Source organism: Filicampus tigris, chromosome 1, assembly GCF_054856515.1.
Source record: "Filicampus tigris isolate MCC_2025a chromosome 1, RoL_Ftig_1.0, whole genome shotgun sequence".
Taxonomy (NCBI): Eukaryota; Metazoa; Chordata; class Actinopteri; order Syngnathiformes; family Syngnathidae; genus Filicampus; species Filicampus tigris.
This window is the reverse complement of record NC_141217.1, coordinates 22,730,631-22,750,702: the sequence shown is the minus strand read 5'-3', so window position 1 is coordinate 22,750,702 and position 20,072 is coordinate 22,730,631. Positions and strand designations below refer to the sequence as shown.

The window sequence follows — 20,072 nt, the reverse complement described above, 5'->3', positions numbered from 1 at the left end:
TCCTCTGTCCGCAACCTGGGTACCCTTCATCCCTCCGTCCTTATTCATAAAAATGATCATCCTCCGACCCCGTCCGTCCATGTCGTTTTAAAGTGGTTCCGTCCTTGCATTCTGTTAATAATGATTGCGAAATAATGTAAGGTTATTTGAAGAGGAAACAAAGACTTCTGGGTCGCTTAAACGTATACACTGGTAGAAATTTTTACTGTCTAAAGATGTCCCACACAAGGACATACTTCGCACGCAAAGCGATAAGGTCCTAAATGCTAACAGTTAGTTAACAAAACAAAATTGCTATCCCGGATTACACACACAAGACAGGCTGGGCGTGTTTCTAAATGGCGTCCTGACTGTGGCATTAGCCATGGTATTACATGTGTTGAACCACTAGAGGGCAGAACATGTGCAATGTGATGACTACTGGGAAGCACATGAAAAGCAGGCATAGAAGAGAACATGGAGTGGTCTTGCTTTATAAAAGAACCCAACTCAACACGTTCAGTCGGTACTTAGGGACGAATAGAGCGACGAACAAAAACCCACCGCCTTGCTTAGTCCATCCTTTTGAACTCATTCACTGCCAGACGTTTTCAGAACCTCTTTTACCCTAACGTTTGAAAAAATTTGAAAAAAAAAAAAACTGTTTGCCCTCCTGCTGTTTACTGACTCACTGCTTCCTTTGCTGTCTGGCTATGTGAATTGCATGTTGGTAACACCAAGGGGTCACGTTAGCGGACCTCACCGAGAAGAAGAAGGGAAGGTTTGGCTGGTTCACCCAGTCCACAGAGACACAGGGTAAATGTGTGTTTGTTCCAAATAGTGTTTTCATGCACATTGTCATTATGGGCACACCATCTTCGTCCTGGAACATAAAACTCATAATTCTCCTGCTTTGCTTTGCTGGACGCTTTGAGTTTTGCCTGGACTTATTCCCCCACGTCACATCACCCATTACACACGTCCTTTCACTCAATTTTTACATAACTTTCTAAAATTTGTATTGCTGATAATGAACCAGAAAATGCAAAGAAGAAGAAAGAATAGTAACCCAGCAGAAGAAGTAATATAAGAAGCTAGGCTAACCGTTAGCATATCTGGTGACTATTTTGCCATTGCAAAGTCTTCTACTTGTCGTTTTTACTATGGCGAATGACTTGTGAGACTTCTAAAAACTCAACCGAACCAGTGGCCGGCTACCGGTTGTCTCTTTTTTGATGATGATTAGCAGAGTTTACACCGATGACTGCCGAGTGATGGGAACCTTGAAATACTGCCAGAATAAGTGCTACCGGAGGCAATTTTCGTCCATTCCCCTGACTGCCATGAACTTGAAAAAAAAAAAAAAAAAAAAGATGAGGGGTGTATTGGGGATGGGATAAGTAGGAGAAGGCGCAGTAATAGGATAAGAATTTATATATTTTCGTGTGTAAGGTGGTCCAAACTGTTTGAATGAATATAATTGTGTTCTGTTACCCACATAAACGTTTTTTTTCCTTACGACCCGAAAATAGCGGTGACGAAATGTAATTTAGCAATGAAGGAAGTGCGTTGAAAATAAAGATGACGGAGTGACAGACTGGGCCAGCCTGAAATAAGAACGACTGACAATGAAGGACTTTGAATGACGGAACTTCAGTGACGCACCTACCACTGATGATTAGATGTGATGTGGTGTAATTCTAGTTAAAGACGAGCATTTAAAAACTGCACTTTTTGTTGTATTTGTTAAAACAGACATGATAAATATGATCTGTGGGTAAAAAAAATCAGCCATCCCTGGCCCCATTTTGTGCCTATTGTTGGATATACAAGACACCTCCCCGCCTGAGGAAAAACAACCAATCAGAAACAGAGGCGTGTGGTGTCAGTCGATTTGCCACGCACTTGTGGGCACACTCATCGCAGGCACACCTCCTCAGGTTTGCAAAAATAAAACCTCAAACTGATAACTGATTCAGGGGTCTATTTTTGTGAATGGCATCTATCCTGCGTGGTATTAACTCTGCTCCACAGGTGGGTTAGATTCTGCGTTGCTAATTCCCCAAATGAACAAAGGCCACCGGAACTGAGAGAGGGGGGTCTGCACTGCTGTGGGAGTGACCACAGCCAACTTAAAAATGGCCAATCACCACCAAAAATGGCAGCCCCAGCTTACTGACAATCTCAACATGGTGGGCCGTAGACATCGGTGAAGCGGGGCCATGGGGTTCCAAAATATTTGCACCATGAAGTGGGCACTTGGAGACTGCCCCCACTATTGATCGTTTGTTTTTTTGCCCCCACCACCCTTCTATCCCACCTCTTACCTCATGGAGGTGGAGATATGTACTTTTTGTAATTTTTGTAGTTTTGACATGATTTTACGACGGCTACGTTTTTCATAGATCTGTGTGTGCTCATATCTCATCCCATCATCACCATTTACCAAAATACATTCACTTCACTGTCACTTTATTGGATGATTTAATACATTTTGAAATTCAAAAATAAAATTAAATGTATTAAATCTTCAAACACCAGTTGTATTATACATAGACTAATATTTGTATTAATGTAATATACTGCATCCTAAAAATAAGATAAAAGGCATGGTTGTCAGCTAGAAAATCTCTTATTACTTGAGTAAGAAATGTGTTACTTTCAGAACACAGGAAGTCTATGTCAATGTATCTGTTTTAATGTGTCTTTTTTTGTGTGTGATTCAACAGCAAGCATGCCCACAAGTGAGACTGAGTCTGTTAACACTGACAATCACAGCGAGGATGACAAATGGCTCTGCTGTGCTCCTCTGTGGTGAGTGTCATATCATTCTTTGGCTACTTTTTCACACGTTACCTACAGTATTTACAGTTGTCAAACAGCTTTGTTAAAAAGTTTCAACTTCTGTTCTCCTCAGTAACAAAATTACTAAGTCAAAGTGCAGGTTAGTACAGTGGTGTGACATCACCAAGTAGGTATGTGCATCGCCCGAGTGGATTCAAGTCATACTGCATGCCTTGATTTACTTACATTATTTGAAATGTACATTGATCCAATCCCTAATGTTGTCCATTGCTAATTAACTGAGGTTCAACCTTTAATGAATGCATCATTTGCCCTATATCCTTGATCATGACTGACCATGTCCATTTTTCATTCATTATGTTTCGTTCAATCCTGATGTGGGTCACTGATGGTGTAGTGGTACAATTGCCTGACTTCCTTGCAATCAGTGTGGGTCTACTTGTACACAGTGACGGCGTGAGTGTGAATGGTTGTTTTGCTTTGGGCACTATGATTGACTGGCGAGTGACGAGTTTACCCTTCACCCATTGTCATGATCCCTGTACAGGATAAGCAGTATAAAAAAAGAGGGCCATTCCTAAAGTCTGACGTGTTTTTTTTTTTTTTTTGCAAGTCGTCAGGGGCGACGTTGGAATCGTTTCTGTCGCAGGAAGTGTCGTGCTGCAGTGAAATCTGTGACATTTTACTGGCTGGTCATCATTTTGGTGTTCCTCAATACTCTCACTATCGCCTCAGAGCACTACAACCAACCAGACTGGCTCACCGAAGTTCAGGGTAAGCTGAGTTTCTTCCTTAGTATCTTTCTGTCAGTTTCCACCAAGCTGGACAGTTCAATATACGTTTTTTTGTGTTTTCACTGAAAAAAATGAAGACACTTTTTTGGCACTCTTCACCGGGCCATTATCCGCAGAAGCAGTGGCAGTGAATAGTCACTTCCGAGTCGGAAAGCAGACACGATTTGCTGTGTTTAGTTTCTTTCCTTCCTATTCTTGCAGCTTGCACTGTGACATGCTGCTCTTATGTGACAATATGGCCCATAATGCCTCACTCGAGTAGTGGGATGCCAGCTAGCATTAACATTTGGCTTTAGACGTTACCAAAGAAAAAACAAAACCCATCCCAGTCCTCAGCTCCGTTCCAGCCACAAACAACTATATTGTGATTTAAAGTGGAAATCAACCCAAACACATTTTTTTCAAGAATATGAACAATCAGGCCCACTAGTTGAAACATGGCATTCTGATTAATATTGCGTTTGTGGAAAATGAGTTAAGCTGCAAAATCCACCCCTTTTTAGCCATCACGGGTGAAGCCATTTTGTCATTTCTGTCAATCAATCACGGCTCAGCTTCAAAAAACAGGTCAGCCGTGATTAGTCGTTCCCTGAGTCCTGAGCAGTTGTGATGTCATTTTCAGTCGACAGAAGTGACAAAATGGCCGACCCCAGAGACAGCTAAAAGCTCTTATTCCATAAATGCAATATTTATCAGAATGCCTTGTTTCAACTAGTGGGCTTGCTTTGAACATAGTCTTGAAAAAAAATGGTTAGGTTGACTTCCTCTTTACATAAAGAACAAATTATGTGTGATAGCATTTATAGGCATTTTTTAACAATAAATAAAAGGTATTTTCATGACTACTTTAGTCAAACCACCTACTTTTTTACAAATAGAATTGGATGGGGTTAGTCTGCTGTCCGCGCAGGTGTTTGTAGGGTATAGGAAGAATGTGTTCTCATGGTCCATTTGTTAAGCCTGTAGTCAGTTTTGAGTTGTGCATTGTTTTGAATTTGTCCATTTGTACATGTGTATGTAATGTCAAATGTTGATCAATTTGAGTTGATTGAACTAATTTAATAGAGGTTGGTCAGTTACATGTGAAGTGTAACTGTTAATGCCGTAAAAACACTGACATCCCGCAGTTGGTCGGCAACTGTTACTGGCTCACAAACATCTCACAAGCCAAATCACATCCATCGATTTCCAAATCATATACTGAGTGAACTGAATGGCCCTCCTGGTGGCAACGTTTCTAAATGACCTTCATTTCTTTCCTTGCTTTTTCAGACGTCGCCAACAAAGTTCTCCTGGCCATGTTTACTTTGGAGATGCTGGTGAAGATGTACAGTCTGGGTCTCCAGGCCTACTTTGTGTCCCTGTTCAATCGCTTTGATTGTTTCGTGGTGTGCGGAGGCATCATCGAGACCATCCTGGTGGAGCTGGCCATCATGTCCCCGCTTGGCATCTCTGTTTTCCGCTGTGTCCGCCTCCTCAGGATCTTTAAGGTCACACGGTAAGCAGCACATCGTGTGTACTGCTGCTCTGCAAAAATAATTTGTCTGGACCCTAACCAAAAGAAGCAAAATGATGGATGGATTCTCATGTAAATCTTTCATTTTCCTCAGCCACTGGGCATCACTGAGTAATCTGGTGGCCTCTCTACTCAACTCCATGAAGTCCATTGCCTCTCTGTTACTGCTTCTCTTCCTCTTCATCATCATCTTCTCCCTGCTGGGCATGCAGCTTTTCGGGGGCAAGTTTAACTTTGACGAGACGGTGACCAAACGGAGCACATTCGACAACTTTCCCCAGGCCCTGCTCACCGTGTTCCAGGTGAGTGGTTCCTATTTTGGAACTGAGAGAGGGCCCACTCCAATCTCTGTTCTAGATTACGTATTCTAAAAGTCTTCTTCAGAACCAAAGTCATCCAATTATACTTTTCTCAACCTTGCAATGCGCACAAGAACAGAGAAGGGCCTTCCCGATACTCCTTACTGGAAGCACACAATTTTCCTAAATAATTATAGGTCAGAGGGGGACTTGTTGATCGATGAATTGCTTTGTATTAGTATATTTATTTTTTTGAGTGTACCATGTTTTTCCTCCCGTGTTACCCAGATTCTGACAGGAGAAGACTGGAATACGGTGATGTACGATGGGATCATGGCGTATGGTGGTCCAGCCTCCTCCGGAATGGTGGTCTGCATTTATTTCATCATCCTCTTCATCTGTGGAAACTGTATCCTGCAGACCACAAACATTAGTTGATTGTGCTGAAGTAATGCCATCTATGTTTTTTTTTCCATTCTTTTTTCTTTTGCTCATGACCAGTGTTTTTTTCCTTAAGCCACATGACAAGACATCCTGCTAAATGTGTTCTTGGCCATTGCTGTCGACAACCTGGCTGATGCTGAGAGCCTCAACACGGCCCAGAAGGAAGAAGAAGAAGCCAAGAAGAGGAGGAACAGTGCAAAGTATGAGCACCTTCAAAATTATATGGGTTTTTTTTTTTTTGCGTCTTCTCAAGTTATCACACGTGCGCCTGGATAACAGCTCATTTTTATCGCTCCAAAATAGAGAGGCGGGCACAGAACAGAGAGTGGAAATAAGACAAGACACCGATGGCGAGACAAAGGTACACAAGCATGTTCATGACTTTACATCAGTGTTCACGATTTTTTTTAAACACTTGGTCCACGTGTGCAGGTGCCAGTCGAGCTTCTGCTGGAGGAGGACAAAGAACTTTATTCTGCCATTGACTCACCAGGTAAGACCAAACTTTTTTTTTTATTATTATTGTCATGTCAATTGAACCAATTGAAGGAGTCCACGCTAATGGACTTTTGACAACTCATTTTTGTCATTGGGCCACATTGTAGTTATGGTTTCCCTCAGAGGGACTGTGAACCGAAATAAATGTAGTATTGCCTTAGATTATCACATTTACACAATACATTGATGGATAACTAGTTCTGAAATGAGAAGTCAGTAAAAACTGGCTATAAAACGTCTATAAGGGTGATTAGTATCACAACAAAAGATTGCAATATCTGAATGTGATTAAAAGTGAAAAGAATTTGCAATCTTGTATTTTAGAAACATAAAGTACATGATTTGCATTTGCAGGCCACATAAAATGTTGCGACCGGATCTGACTCCCGCGCCTCACGTTTCACACCTGTATGCTAAGCATCATCCAATCATGCAACCCTTCTAAAAAAATATGAATCTCTTAAATTTTTTAAGCCTATGTGGGGAAAGTGAGAATTAAGGACAAATGAGAGTGGCAACTCAATGGACCTCTTTAAGATCGTCTTAAATTCATTGATTGCCGCAATTGGTCATGCGAGAAATGCTAAAAATCCATCCATCCACCCAACCAGTATAACCACCCATCCATTTTCTATACTGCTTATCCTGTCCAGGGTTGCGGGGAGCATACAAGTTCCATGTCAATGAACACATTTTACCTTCACCTAAGGGAAGCTAAATGTAACTAAATGCAACGAGAGATAGCTAATAAACACATGTGCTGTTTTTATGACTATATAATTCTGTTTCTAGTGTGTTGTGTGGATGACAACAATGACGACCTCCCAGAAGTCCCAGTCGGGCCACGGCCTAAGAGGCTGTCGGAGCTCACCATCAAGGAAAAAACTCCTCCCATCCCAGAGGGCAGCGCCTTTTTCCTCTTCAGCAGCACCAACCCGTAAATTCAAATGAGTTAATTAATCCGTTTAGAAAGTAAAATCCCCTCATCGTTCTATTCACCTGTTCAGGGTCATGGGTGACTGGAGCCTACGTCAGACATAGACTATATTCACACAGTTCATGACTCTGATCTGGACCAAAGCATTTGGTCCTGGCTGACTGATCCGGAAATTTTATCAACGCACCAAAGCTTGCCTGGTAGAAATATATAGATCAGGGATGGGCAACTGAAGTGATGGCGGGGGCCACAATTTTTCATTAGCACTACTGTGGGGCCATATACAGTACAACCACGAAATTCCTACATGAATGTATGACATAAATGTCATTTTAAAAATGGACATAATACATGCATATGTCTGTTTTTTTTAACCAATGTGCATGAAACTATCTTAAATATAGTTCCAGTCCTCAACAACTAAGGGTTTGAACTATCATAAGATAACCACATACTGTGGGTAGGGGTTTAGGGTTTCATTGTAGGGTTTCAAACTAGGGTTGGTGTTTCATAGTACAGTTTTAACTAGGGTTAGGGATTCCAAGTCGGGGTTCAAACTAAGGTTAGGATTTAGAAATAGGGTTTCAAACTAAGGTTAGGGTTTCATAGTAGGGTTTTAAACTAGGGTTAGGGTTTAAGGTAAGGTATCATTTTAGGGTTTCAAGCTAGGGTTAGGGTTTCCAAGTAGGATTTCACACTAGGGTTTCAAACCAGGGTTAGGGTTTCATAGGGTTTTAGAGCGTTTCATCGTAGGGCTCAACGGTTCGGGGTTAGGGTTAAGGTTAGGATTACTTTGTTCACTGTTTCCTTACAACATGTCACCTCTCATGTTGCAGGTTCCGTGTGTTCTGCCATAAGCTGATAAACCATCAAATCTTCACCAACCTCATTCTGGTATTCATCATGCTCAGCTCCGTGTCTTTGGCTGCCGAGGACCCCATACGCAACTTCTCTGCACGCAATATTGTACGTAAACAACATCTACGACTTGTGTGGAAGCTTTCCTGATTGATAAGTTGATAGTTTAGCTGTCTCAACGTGAAATCATCTTGCAAGTCATAGAATTCACTACTCATTGGGCCGGATTTACTAAGATCCCAAATCTCCGGCACTGTTGGAGGCCGTGTTGTGCGTTATCTACCAAGATTGCGACCCAATTGGTTAGAGGTGTACGGTGGTGGTCGAGACTGCCCCATTTGAATGAGGGTTTTGTGCTTTTAGGTTGCTCTCATAGAAAATGTGGGACAGCACTGCAACCGCAAATTGAAGATTGAAGTGATGGAACTGGAAGCGTTAGTGGAAGAAGCATACTAGCCGTGGATATATCACTGCTACGTTTGTTATGACCACTTCTGAGTCACTCACAGCTAGCACACTCAATGTTTGTGCACTGCTTACAATTGCGGTATGCATTATAAACGATGCATAAAAATCACATTGCACGTGCTAAATTAATCGATTTACAACTATTCACAGTATTTTGCGCATTCGTGTAGAAACAAAATGGATTGTGTGGCTATTTTGGCTGTTTGGCAGACATATTCCTCGGTGCGCCTAGTTAGTAGATTCGCTTCCACATCTGTTTGCATGTGCAATCAAGTTTTCACCCATTTTTGCATCCAGAAAACCTTTACTTAGTAAATCAGGCCCATTGTGTCATGTACCTGTCAAATTTAGTAAAAATATAACCTAGAAATGTTGTTTTTCGTTACTATGATCTAGATAGATCCACACAGAGTGAAATATTCAAGTATTTAAAATAATAATAATAATTTTGATGATTTCCGTATAGTTTACAGCTAATTAAATGTTAGGAAAATGCTTCCCGAAAAGTATTTTCAAATTATCCCTTTCACTTTTAACCTACAGAAATAAATGAACTTTTCCATTATATTCTAATATATTAAGATGCACTTTGCATATTCGATGCAGAGATAGAAAAATGGTACACAGAAGACTACCAGTAATTTAATGTTAAAACTGTTTAGTGAGCTGCTGCATATACAGTATTCTACATGTGTGTTTGTGTTTGTTATGTCTTAATGATGTACAGTGGATCCCCGCATATTTGCGGTATTTTCTCCCGATCGCCTGCTTTGAACGTGGTTTTAAAAAAAGAAAACATTTAGTGGCAATTATAATGAGCGTCAATTATTTGAGGATTTTTGCTCTATCATGCGCAAATAACGGAGGCCCACTGTACTTCTATCTGTCTATTTACTCCCAGTCAAATATAAGTTAAGAAACTTGGCAATCAAATAAATTGAACTTTCTGGATCAACACCAGTTTGTGCCGAAGCTGTTTTGGCTCAAACCGAACCCAGTGTAACCGTCAATCATTCCAAATTGGTGCAGTGCACACATGAGCTTGTGTGCACATGTGTATCAAAAGTCAAACACAATCACTGTGCTGTTGTCCCCAGAACGTTTTGATGACTGCAACTTGTGCATTGCCTTTTGCAGATACTTGGTTATTTTGACTATGCTTTCACGGCAATCTTTACTGTTGAGATCCTGTTTAAGGTAAATGGTGTGTGTGTGTTGTGTAGTGCTGTGCTGGCTAGAGCTTCAGTAACCTCCTGCGTGCTTGTGTCACTCTGATTGCCTCCTCAGATCCTAGGCTATGCAGACTATGTCTTCACTAGTATGTTTACATTTGAGATCCTTATTAAGGTAAACAAGAGAGCGTTGAGATGCCTCTGCAAAATAAAATTAAATAAGTAAATAAAAAAATTCCACCACTTCCAAGCATGCTGCATATGCCCACCTTCACCTGATTACATTTTACAGTCCATCAGTATATACTTTTTGTACTTTAATGATAATTCCATGTCTGCCAATGTCAGTTCCATCCAAGCCTGAGTCTGATTCATTATTGAACACTTCATGGACCAGTGGTTGACTTTTTAGAAGATTTTTCCAGAATAGCGAATTCTTTTTATAAATCTGAGAAAAAAATGAAATAAAAAAAATTTCATGCTTGATTTAAAGCTTAAAAAACAATCAAACCATTTTTAAGAATAAAAATGTAATGCTTAAAGCATGTTGTAATTGTTATTATTTATGATTACCTCCTTTTTTGGCCTAAATTCTTATCGCTCAAGAATGCATTTGTATAACATTTTAATTTTCAAGGTTACAGTTGAGTCCTTTGGATCACCCCTTTGCATGTTTAGACTAGGTAAAGCCCCTGTTGTTTTTGTTTTGTTTGCTATAGGTAGGGCTGTTCGATTTTGCCTAACAAGAAAATCCCGATTATTTACTCTCCAAACCGATTTTACGATTACGATTTCTTTGTAAAATAAAAAATAATGAAAAATGAAGTATTTTGAATGTCTTTTTACTTAATCTGTGAACTCAAAATGCCAGTCAATTTCACTTAATACACAGAGAACAATCCATTGGGATTAACAACATTTTACTTACACAATAGATTTCAGATCTGTTCTTAATTAAACCAATAATGAAAGAAGAAAGTGCATATACCATCTGAAACAAAATCATCAACATGAGAGAAGGTAGACAGTCAATTCTGTAAACCAAACAGTCTGTCAGCAAGTCATTTTGCCAACCAGCTAGTGACTAGCCTTTCACCTTTCTCCCTGATCTTAATTAAACATAAATCAATGATTAGTTTAAAACTGTCACTCAATAAAACAATGCACTGTCAAGCTTAAGTACAAATGCATAGTCATGACCAGAGGTCCGTTGTAGAGAAAAAAAGTGACGCCTTTCAGACGTTGAGTTACTTATTCACGGGTTGTATTGTACATGCGGGGCACACACTACACTACGGATCTATTTTTGCCCGATTTATTAACTAACTGCTCACTTGCCTGAGAAAATAGCAGAATCGCCGGTAGCACCGGTGTTGTTGTAGTTTTTCCGGACTGCGCGCTCGTGGAAGGAAGCGGAAATGCAGAGGAAACTACGGTAGCTTATATACACCAAAAATAAAAAATCGAACGTGCCGATTTGAACGTTTTGCACATTGTTTTATCCAGAAATGTCGGTTTTGGTTCAAAATCGCTCAATCGAGCAGCCCTAGCTATAGGCCTTAAGATTTTGTTCAGGAGAAGACTACAAGGCCATTTTTATAGAATGTAGGATTAATCTGCACCACAAATGAATGTAGTGGCTTTAGAATGCTGTGTTGGATGTCTTTTTCAAATGTCTAATGTCTGTGTAGTGTATGTGTGTTTATAAAATACCGTGGAATCACAATGGTTGAATTGTAAGGACACCGGTTGACATCTGGTTTGTTTTGATTTAATATAATTTTCTGCCTTAGAAATCTGAACCTTTATTAACTGTACAGGCAGTGTTTTAAGTACAATTTCAATATTCTTAATGGTCATAAAAGTGTAATTATAAGTTACAGTAACAGTCAATTCACTCTTAACTTTAATGACAAATCATAATGGCTTAATGCAGCATGTCACAAATGCGCCACATGCATCTCACATTTTTCAATTGAGTATAAAAAGAGGTCCACCACTGTAATAGAAGAAATGGTCTGATTAATTCAAAGAACGTCTTATGTCAGCTATTGTTCTGCTCTTTTGCCTTCTTCTATTAATATAAAACTTATAAAATCTTTTTTGTTTGTTACTTATACTTTTCCCATCTTAGTTTCATATTCTGTCTCCTTTACCATGCCTTACAAATAAAATTAGTCAAATCTTCACATCTCCTCTAAAATATAACACTGGGGAATCATTTGAAAAAAAAAATTGCTGAGTTAAATTTTTATGCTAAAACTAAAGTTAGCATGATGATTCACGTCGTTTTATTTCTCCAGAGCTCACCCTGCTGATAAGCAAAATTCCACTGATTAGCTGTAGTAAGACTGCCCTAATAACAGCTAATTATGTTTGGACTCATCTACAGCTAAAGAGGCAATTTATTTGTGCAATCCCCATTGACAGTGTGATGAGAGGTGTGTGTAGCTCCCAGTAGGTCAGTACTATCAACACAGGCAGTTCTCCTATTACGACGTATGCGACCTATGACATTTCGACTTTACGACGCCTGTGCCTCCTCTTCCATTTTGTCGCCAGCACCATAGTGACTACGGTTACATGCAGTCAATATTCGGATTATTCGCGTCATGGCTCAAACGGACGTCATTTCTGCTTGTTACTTTCAACTGTCAATAAAACACTTGATATTCATGTCACTCATCACATGAATGAAGCAGCCAATTTCCTCCTCGCTCCAAAAGTGTGCTTTTGCGCTGCGTCTCTGAGCTTGTTTACCTCGGCTTATGTATTTGCGATGGGTTTCGATCCAAACAACGCACTTCCGCACACAAGCAATTCCTGTACTACAAAGACCGCATTTCTTGCGGTTGAGCAATGAGCGCGCAGAGTGTCTCAATCGTGTCTGTTTGTGCGCTGGCAGTATCTTTGCCTTTTTCACCTCTCCTCCTTCTCCATCCACTTCTCAGCAGTAATGCTAAGCACAGCATCTTATGCTTTTCATTTGAATGTATTTTCGTTTTTAATACAAAGTATTTTGACATAAATTTCGACTTTAACGGAGAAATCCAACATACGTGGAAATTCGTGTTACATCGCCAGTGTATGAACGGAACCCGTTCGTAAAATGAGGACTCCCTGTGCCTGCAAACAGAAAGATAGAATAGTAGGAATTAAGAGGATTTGTGCTAGCATTTCTCTTAACCTTGCAACAATGGGCATAGTGAAGTATGTTCTGATTTATTTTAAGTTTTTTTTTTAAGTTTTCAAAGATAGCGTTTAACTTATATACATACACATTTACTTAATATCTCTTAAAGGAGAAGTCAATGCAAATTTTTTTTTCAAGAATAGGTTCTATGCAGACCCACTAGTTGAAACAGGACATTCGGATTAATATTGCGTTTATGCAATATATTAAAATCCACACATTTTTCGTCATCTCAGGGGGCGGCCATTTTGTCACTTCTGTCAACTGAAAATGACATTGAAGTTGCTCAAGGCTCAAGTAACGACCAATCACGGCTGACCTGTTTTCTGAAGCCGAGTCATGATTGGCCGTTATCTGAATCCTGAGCAACTGTGATTTTTGATGAGTTAAAACAGCTGTCAGACCTAACTCAACAAAAATGGTGTTCCCAATGTTTCACATTAGCTGGGAATCAAAGTTTTATCATCACCATACAGTGGATAGATTGACATGAAAAATGTATTTTATTGTAAATTACCACTAAGTAACAGGAGTACCAGTTCATTTACTTCGCAAGTTAATGGCAATATACCCCAAAAAGCAACAAAAAGCCAAAGAAAAAGCAAAACATGCTCACTGAACTGAGGTATCACAGTGTATGCGGATGGCTTGCATGATGCCATGCACGCTTGCCATTTTTTTTTTTCTGCATTCCAAATTGTGTGACTTCAATGGCATTCGACTTTGGTGGTTCCACTGTACTAGATGACACATTGCCTAACCAACATTTGAAAAGTTTATTCAGAATTTTCCTTGTGAGAGTGAAGTCTGTGTCACTACATCAGTTATTTTCATGTTAACATGTTGTTGATTTTTGACTGGTACTTGAATGTGTTGTGCACTCGGTCCACGAACACTTACACAACACGATGCATGGACTGCTAAAACAAGATTGACACATTTGACTTTTTTTTTCATAAGTAATCCCACAGAATGACTTTTTCCGATGGTGTTGCTGGTCTTGACTGACATCTGTCTGTTCAGATGACGGCATTTGGAGCGTTCCTTCATAAAGGAGCTTTCTGTCGGAACTACTTCAACCTACTGGACCTGTTAGTCGTTGGAGTGTCTCTGGTCTCCTTTGGTATTCAGTATGTATCATTTAACAATCAATGTTTCTTGAGCAATCTAATTGTTTTTACTCTGCCATCCTGTGGTGACTGTGTGCGTGTCAATAACACTGACCCCTTTCCCATTAAAGCAATTTTACGTCCTTATTGTTTTTTATTCGCATAATAAATGGGTGAATGGATAGTTTTTTGGGGGGTCACATTTTATTACATTTGGCTTGTACACATGACGTGACTGTCAATGTGCGCTGCTTTTATATTGAGCGTGGTGGATGAATTTAGTAGATTTTATAAAAGGGTCTGTCTAATGATGTTTTGTTTTCCTCTGTAGGTCCTCTGCAATCTCAGTGGTGAAGATTCTTCGTGTTTTGAGAGTCCTCCGACCACTTCGGGCCATCAACAGAGCCAAAGGACTTAAGGTCAGCATGGCAACGTTGACTGAGTTCTGGTTTGTGTAGATTTGTGGGTCTCCAATTTGCACTTATCAATCACTTAATTAATCGGTCAGAGGTTGGGCTACACCCATTAGTTCCTCTTGAGTTTAAATTCTTCCTCTTACGAGCAAGATATTTTGGGCAATTTTAGGCTACTGACTCCAAGTTTGCTGCATTTTCACTTTCCCTAGGTGTAACGCGAAGGCGCCCCAATACCTTTGCCCATGTGTTGCACGCACCTTACCTGATAACGTCTGCGTTTTTTTCAGCATGTTGTCCAGTGCGTGTTTGTTGCCATCAGGACCATCGGCAACATCATGATCGTCACCACGCTGCTCCAGTTTATGTTTGCTTGCATTGGAGTGCAGATCTTCAAGGTACAGTGAAGCGGGAAACACTTGAGTGATGTAGCCGCTCAGCAGTAGCTTCTGTTCAGCTCAGAAACTTATCGTAACCTCGTTTTATATGTCCAGCAAGTCTATAGGTGGTATGACGATAGTTGTGACATTGTATGATATGACGTTGTCATATGATGTGTGGAGGACTCAACAGAGTGTAGTGCAGTCCCAACATTGGCTTGTCTATTAGCCTAAGAATAAACCAGTCGCCTGTTTTGGTCATATACAGGGAAAATTCTATCGCTGCACAGATGATGCAAAGTCCAGCCCAGACGAGTGCAAGTGAGTTTCGGATTTATTTCACCGTTTGTTCTGGTCTCACAAGGATCTCCATGTGTGCGCAACCTTACGTGTGGTAAAAAGTGTCACCCTCACACCGCAGGGGAACGTACATTCTCTACAACAATGGAGACACCGCAATGCCCATGGTCAAGGAGCGAATCTGGTCCAACAGTGACTTCAATTTTGATAACGTCCTCGTGGCCATGATGGCTCTCTTCACCGTCTCCACATTCGAAGGATGGCCCACGTAAGGAGTTTTGTTTGATACAGCATGGGTTTGCGTGCAACGTATAGCTATAAATAACCTAGATTGAAGTCTTGACAGAGGTCTGCGTTGTTTTACGCTGTTCTGTTCGCTTCCCCCCACAGTCTCTTATACAAGGCCATCGACTCTAACCGTGAAAACATGGGTCCCATCTACAACTACCGCATTGAGATCTCCATCTTCTTTATCATCTACATCATCATCATTGCCTTCTTCATGATGAACATCTTTGTCGGCTTCGTTATTGTCACCTTCCAGGAGCAGGGTGAGAAGGAATACAAGAACTGTGAGCTGGACAAGAACCAGGTACTCTATATATGTTTATATTAGTATGCACCAGTCTAAAAAAAAAAAAAAAATCGTCTTAATCCCCCCAACACACACATATATTTTTCAAAATGCACTCTATGGACAAAAGTATTTCTTTCTCTACTTCCCAACCGCTTCAGCGCCAGTGTGTGGAGTATGCTCTCAAAGCCCGCCCCCTGCGTCGCTACATACCCAAAAACCCATACCAGTACAAGTTCTGGTATGTGGTCAACTCCACCGGCTTTGAGTATGTCATGTTTGTGCTCATCATCCTCAACACACTGTGTCTGGCGATACAGGTAAGTGGCCTTTTTAATTTCGCCATCAATCTTCACACTCAATCTTGATACTTGTTTCACCCGTGGTTCTTCCGGCGCTAATTAACAGATGTCAGAGGACATTCGTCTTTTGTTGCTGCAGTAAACTTTTGATCAAATGTGTGCGTCGCCTCTTTCCAGCACCATGGCCAGTCTCACCTGTTCAACTATGCCATGGACATCCTCAACATGGTCTTTACTGGTGTTTTCACTGTTGAGATGATCTTCAAGCTCATTGCCTTCAAGCCCAGGGTGAGTCTGTGTGCTTTGGGGGATATTAGAAGCTGCTAGAAAAAACTACTATTGGACATTTTGGGCTACATAAAGTGTTTGACATTTTAGTTTAACATTAGCTTAAAGTAAGAAAAAAAGGCAACAGTAGGACACAACTACAGAAATAAAGGCAGCAAGTAGCAAAGATTGACCTAAATTATTTTGCTGCTGCCAAGTATTTACCCCCCATTGCTAAAAGATGTAGCAACTGTGGAGCAAGACCTTAATAATGTAAATGTTAAATCAATTCCACATGACCGACAAAATGACAGCACAAAAATGTCAACAATTGCAAATTGATAATTTGGTGACATCCGTAAGTACAGTATAGTGTGCACAGCTATTTCTCTCGTTCTTTCTCGCGTAGATGTTGACCGAGAGCTTTCCCGATATTGGATACCGGTGATCCACGCTGAAGTTTTGATCTGATAACGATCCCCTTTCCATTTAACACAGCCCTCATGCGCTCTTCCTGTCCCTCTGACCTCCCCACCTCGGCCCTGCATCCCTTTTGTTCCCCCCTGCCTTTGTTTCCTCCTCCTGCTGGCTGTGCATGGTTGCCCTATTCAGGGCTATGTCGGGGACGCCTGGAACGTCTTTGACGCCCTGGTGGTGATTGGCAGTGTAGTCGACATCATACTCAGCCAGGTAGAGAGACGCCAGTATGTTCGGCTTTGTCTTGTGCTTCCTCCACCACTTGCCGCTTCCTTCTTTTAGCACCTCCTCGCTTTTCCTTCCATTCTCTTTTTATTTCATTTTTACCACCAGGCGGTAAATAGAAACGGCTATGTTGACATGACGCATGAAAAAGTCTAACGACCCATGCTGGAAATTAAACAGGAAGTCAGCCATTTTGGTTTGAAGCAACTATTTTGGACTCCTACTAGGGAATCGAGTATCCAAGACAGCGCACGTGTAGCCCTTTAAAGCGGAAGTCAACCCAAACATATTTTTTTCAAGAATATGTTCTATGTAGGCCCACTACTTGAATCAAGGCCTTCTGATTATTATTGCATTTGTGGATTATGAGTTAAGCAGCAAAATCCACCCCTTTTTAGCCATCTCAGAGGCCGGCCATTTTGTCACTTCTGTCGACTGAAAATGACATCACAGTGGCTCAGGACTCAGATAACGACAAATCATGGCTCAGCTTCAGAAAACTGGTGAGCTGTGATTGGTCGTTATCTGAGCCCTGAGCAACTGTGATGTCATTTTCAGTCGACAGAAGTGACAAAATGGCAGCCATCGTAGATGGCTAAAAATGGCTGGATTAACTCTTATTCCATAAACGCAATATTTACCAGAATGCCTTGTTTCAACTAGTGGGTCTGCATAGAACATATTCAAGAAAAAAATCCAGCTGCTTGTATTATGAATGTTTTGAGGTTCTGGATGTGTGTGCTTTTTATTTCATGAAACCATGACTGTGTATACGATAAACAATGACTTCCCAGCCATGTTATGCTATGGTGTGAATAGTAATGATTTTGTTTGACATTGGTACCAAGAGTCAAAAATTATTTTCTCAAGATTCTTTTAGAGTTTGCATTCAGATCAATTGTAAATTTGTTCTTTATACATCTAGTTCATATATAGTACACAAACGTACAGCAATTGCAAAGAAAATGACATTGTCTACAAAATTAAGATCAACAAAATGCTGCATTTTACTTAAACTTGCCCCTGCTTGTATTGTGAGTGTGTTGGGCAAGGTTCTGTATACGTGTGCAGTTTATTTCAAGAAACCCTGACTGTGGATGGTATGATAAACAATGACTTCTCTCTTACAGACGGGGTTAGAAACATGTGACTTTGCACGCGCGCATGCTTAAGGCCACTCCTCAGTCATACATTGTCACTCAGGCCACCCCCACTGAAAAACTTCTTGCTACGCCCCTTCATAAGGTTTTTACTTTATAAGAAAAGTGGAGGTCAAAGGCGCCTTCTCAAATTATAGTATGCTATCATTGGGTATAATGTGCTTAAAAAAATAAACATTAATTTTCTCTTCTAAAGGTAATGTCCTAAACAACACAGAAACCGAATCAAAATGTTGGCTGGTTAGCAGACAGTATTATACATCGGCAGAATTCCCTTTCTTTTTCCTGGTCATTTGACACGTGTTGCTAGGCAGAAATCAGGCTCTGTTGAGTCACACAGTATACAATTGTCAGGGAGAAATCAAACACACATGATACACTGACAAATGTTTTTATATACTTTTGTTTCAATGCTTGATCACGAATTTGTATTCCATATAAAATGCATATTGTAACAAACCTAACTAACCCTAACCCTCACATTTCCATCCAATTGATCTGATGGAGATTACTTACTTTTCATAACAGATACATGACAATACATTGATTTACTGTTCATTCAATAAATAAATGAGGTGATTTCAAATACTATTTCTAGAAAGTAAGGTTTGTTTTCTCACAGTCTTAACATTTTTTGTTTTGCACGAAATATCTATCTTCACAATGCTTTTTATTTTACCTATCCTTCCTTTTCTTTCTTGCCCTGTCTCTCTCCCTCTCTCTCACTTTGTGTTTGTATGTTTGTCTTTGTGGCTTGTGGCTTGCAGAACTATTTTGCTGATGCATGGAACACTTTTGATGCCTTAATTGTTGTGGGTAGCGTGGTTGACATTGCCATCACTGAGATCAATGTAAGTAATCACACATGCATCCATGTCTGTTAGAGGTGCACCATTTATTTATTTATTCATTTATTTACATTCATTATATTCATTCATTTACAGTAATAGTGTCACAGAATGTCTTGAATGAAAGTGATTGCTAAATTGAATTTGAAGTCCAAACATTCATTCCTACCATTAACAATAAGCAATCAGTATACTGTGCATATTTGAGAAGGGTAAAAGTGGGTCTGAAAATGTCTGGCAGCGAGTGAGTGAAATAAAATGGAGCAATTGCTTACCAGCCTTTTTTTTTTTCCAAGTAAAGTGAAGTGAACGTTAAAGCTTCAAATTTACAACCAATCGAATTTGAAGAGATTATTAACAAATCCAGATGGGTATCTCAGAGGCATATGCTGTGAACAACCTGTGAAGTAATGTTGTGGTCCAGTATGAGGCGTTCAAAGGACTTTGTGACAACAGAGCAACAGACCTGCATGTTTCTTGGGGACTTCACACAGCCCCAAGGATGTGTTGTAAATCTGTGTGAAGACTCGAACAAGCTGATCATCTCAGACATTCAGGCAGGAAGGACGCTGACCACTTCTTGATTTTTATTGCTTGAAGAGCCGACTCATGTCCTCTTCATGAATCCTCAAGGTGGAAGAGGGAGTCAGGGGTGTGGTGGAGGTCGTTGTTGATGGGCCTGGCAAGTGCATGTGGGGGTGAAAATGTCCTTTTCAAATCTGTCGTATTCAAGGACGTCTTTTTTGCGCTCCAAAAAGTGGATTGCTTCTCTTTGACAATGCAGTGAGTGGAAAATCTCGCAGTACAAATGTGAAGAAAAAGCTACTTCTTCTGCATCCATGAAGCTCCATGAAGGGTATTTTCGCTACCTACTTTTCATTATTCCCACTGACAACCGACAACAAGTTAACTTGAACAATACATTCCGGTAAATCTTGTAAACTTACTTACCGGTAGTTATTTCGGGTAACGTGACAGTTTTATAGCGCACCCAACATAATCAAGGGCTTTTAATGTCTTTTAATGTCGAGTCTTTCACTTTTTGTAAGATGCT

At 40.3% G+C, this 20,072-nt stretch overlaps 1 protein-coding gene and 1 long non-coding RNA gene across 15 annotated transcripts in view; one reads left to right on the top strand and one right to left on the bottom strand.

Moving 5' to 3' along the window:
* Nucleotides 1–20,072, top strand: part of cacna1db (calcium channel, voltage-dependent, L type, alpha 1D subunit, b) — a 68,484-nt gene that overhangs the window by 30,022 nt on the left and 18,390 nt on the right. For 2 of the 14 annotated variants that reach the window (XM_086026921.1, XM_086026993.1), the window contains exons 10-33: nucleotides 721–795; nucleotides 2,709–2,793; nucleotides 2,897–2,923; nucleotides 3,398–3,558; nucleotides 4,851–5,076; nucleotides 5,189–5,396; nucleotides 5,682–5,802; nucleotides 5,923–6,037; nucleotides 6,141–6,198; nucleotides 6,270–6,330; nucleotides 7,128–7,272; nucleotides 8,109–8,238; nucleotides 9,736–9,795; nucleotides 9,886–9,945; nucleotides 13,987–14,093; nucleotides 14,404–14,491; nucleotides 14,776–14,883; nucleotides 15,134–15,186; nucleotides 15,287–15,433; nucleotides 15,556–15,757; nucleotides 15,901–16,059; nucleotides 16,219–16,329; nucleotides 16,921–16,998; nucleotides 18,938–19,021. In XM_086026921.1, the coding sequence (XP_085883047.1) occupies nucleotides 721–795; nucleotides 2,709–2,793; nucleotides 2,897–2,923; nucleotides 3,398–3,558; nucleotides 4,851–5,076; nucleotides 5,189–5,396; nucleotides 5,682–5,802; nucleotides 5,923–6,037; nucleotides 6,141–6,198; nucleotides 6,270–6,330; nucleotides 7,128–7,272; nucleotides 8,109–8,238; nucleotides 9,736–9,795; nucleotides 9,886–9,945; nucleotides 13,987–14,093; nucleotides 14,404–14,491; nucleotides 14,776–14,883; nucleotides 15,134–15,186; nucleotides 15,287–15,433; nucleotides 15,556–15,757; nucleotides 15,901–16,059; nucleotides 16,219–16,329; nucleotides 16,921–16,998; nucleotides 18,938–19,021 (2,669 nt within the window). Of the gene's footprint in view, nucleotides 1–720; nucleotides 796–2,708; nucleotides 2,794–2,896; nucleotides 2,924–3,397; nucleotides 3,559–4,850; nucleotides 5,077–5,188; nucleotides 5,397–5,681; nucleotides 5,803–5,922; nucleotides 6,038–6,140; nucleotides 6,199–6,269; nucleotides 6,331–7,127; nucleotides 7,273–8,108; nucleotides 8,239–9,735; nucleotides 9,796–9,885; nucleotides 9,946–13,986; nucleotides 14,094–14,403; nucleotides 14,492–14,775; nucleotides 14,884–15,133; nucleotides 15,187–15,286; nucleotides 15,434–15,555; nucleotides 15,758–15,900; nucleotides 16,060–16,218; nucleotides 16,330–16,806; nucleotides 16,999–18,937; nucleotides 19,022–20,072 lie in introns of all 14 variants that reach the window. The other 12 variants (XM_086026957.1, XM_086027003.1, XM_086026946.1 and 9 more) reach the window with 11 other exon arrangements.
* Nucleotides 27–11,173, bottom strand: LOC147153281 (uncharacterized). Its single transcript, XR_015086337.1, has 3 exons — nucleotides 11,109–11,173; nucleotides 5,656–5,807; nucleotides 27–111 (listed from the first exon to the last, which is right to left on the bottom strand). It is a non-coding gene; the product is annotated as an uncharacterized LOC147153281 (long non-coding RNA).